Raw genomic sequence first — 1,558 nt, 5'->3', positions numbered from 1 at the left:
CGTCCGCAGCCTCCTGCATGAGACAGCAGCCAGGGACAGGCTGCTGGGCCAGGGCTGCCCTGTTGCTCAGGGTCCCCCACGGGCCTGGCCTCTCCAAGGAGCTCCAGACCACGTGCTTCTTCTGGCCTCAGGTCCTCTCCCACAACCTCAGGGGTTGGTCTCCTCCTCTGGGGCCTGGCCAGGGCCGCCTTGCCCAGGAGACCTCCTTGGGGCCCCTGGTAAGCAGCCGCCCACCTGCCCTCCATGTGTACCCTGCAGAGTTCCTGTCCTCCCTGGATGTTTTTACAAGGGACTTGCACATCCCACAAAGCCCTGGTGACAAGCATCTCCTGCCCACAACTGAGCCTCTAGCCCAGGTGCGAGTGCCCACCTGCAGCAGCTGGGCCGTGGCCAGGAGCTCCTGCTGCAGACGGGCCACGGCCCTCTGCACCGAGAGGATGTGCCGGTGATGCCGCAGGAGCAGTGTCCTCTCCTGGCAGGAGAGCAGGCGACTGTTGTCCGGGAATCGGGTTTCCCTCTGAACAGGCAGAGGAGGAGAAGTCAGCCATACCCCGACCCGGCACAAAGGCGCACATGGAAAAGGAACCGCCGATGAACCCACTCGGGCACTGGTGGGGGGCTCCCTTCACCTCTCCTGATGCCCTGCCTTCTCCTCCCCGTGCACTGGCTCCCCTTGGCTTTGCCAACAGTAGGCTCCAGCAGGAAGCAGGAGGGGAGGGGGGTGCTCGTCCCCATGTCACCCTAGGCTGGCTGCACCCCTGTCCTCTCCGTGCAGCTCTTCCTCTAGGTCTGGGCATGGCACCCACCTCTAAATTCGTCCTTTGGTTACATGGTCCCCACTGACCTCGGACCCCGCTGTCTCTGAGAGCACACACCTCAGCAGAGCGGCCTTGCCCAGGCTCGGACCCTGCACCCCGACCCTGGGAGGTGGCATCCCAGGCCCCAGGGGTGATGACCCCTGCCTCCGCACCCCCCTCCCCGCTGTCTCCACCTGCAGCACAGGACTCCTGGTGTGGGAGCGGCCCCGGGCCCTCCAGCCAGGCTGCTTCTCAGGTGGGAGACTGCAGCCAGCCCTTGGCAAGGCCTGTTCCGTGGGCCCCCTCATTGCCATGTGATACCTGGACCCTCTAAGCCCTCTTCACGGTTCCCGGGTCGAGCTGTGCCTACAGATAGTGTGTCTTGCATTTTTCTGCCCCGACTCTTCCTGTTCCCCCCTCTCCCGCCCTCGGAATTGCCTCATACCTACCCTCCACCTCCCCAGTCCAGACAGGCCATCGAGGGCAGAGATGAGAAGGTGGGCAGCCTGGGGTGTGGCGAGGGCTCGGGAATTCAGGAATTCTCCAGCTGTGGTCACATGACCACTTTGTGTTCACCACCTGCCCACGCCCAGGTCAGGCGGCCTTACCTGCCCCTGCTCAAGGCTGCTAAGGCCCTGCGGCTGCTTCTCGGCCAAGACCAGCGCGGCCTCACTGCCCTGGCTGCCTGGACACCTGGGTGGTGGCAAGAGGGACACCCTCAAGCTTGGCACATGAATGTGGAAACCAGGCACGGCCAGCCC

At 64.5% G+C, this 1,558-nt stretch overlaps 1 protein-coding gene across 1 annotated transcript in view; it reads right to left on the bottom strand.

Annotated features, from left to right (window-relative positions):
- Positions 1-1,369: 1,369 nt before the first annotated feature.
- Positions 1,370-1,558, bottom strand: part of CCDC187 (coiled-coil domain containing 187) — a 26,142-nt gene continuing 25,953 nt past the window's right edge. Inside the window, exon 16 of the mRNA XM_006776538.1 lies at positions 1,370-1,490. Coding sequence (XP_006776601.1) covers positions 1,370-1,490 — 121 coding nt within the window. The remainder of the gene's footprint in view (positions 1,491-1,558) is intronic.

This window comes from Myotis davidii, unplaced genomic scaffold (assembly GCF_000327345.1).
Source record: "Myotis davidii unplaced genomic scaffold, ASM32734v1 scaffold609, whole genome shotgun sequence".
Taxonomy (NCBI): domain Eukaryota; kingdom Metazoa; phylum Chordata; class Mammalia; order Chiroptera; family Vespertilionidae; genus Myotis; species Myotis davidii.
The sequence above is the reverse complement of the archived record's forward strand: the minus strand, read 5'-3'. Positions and strand labels throughout refer to the sequence as shown.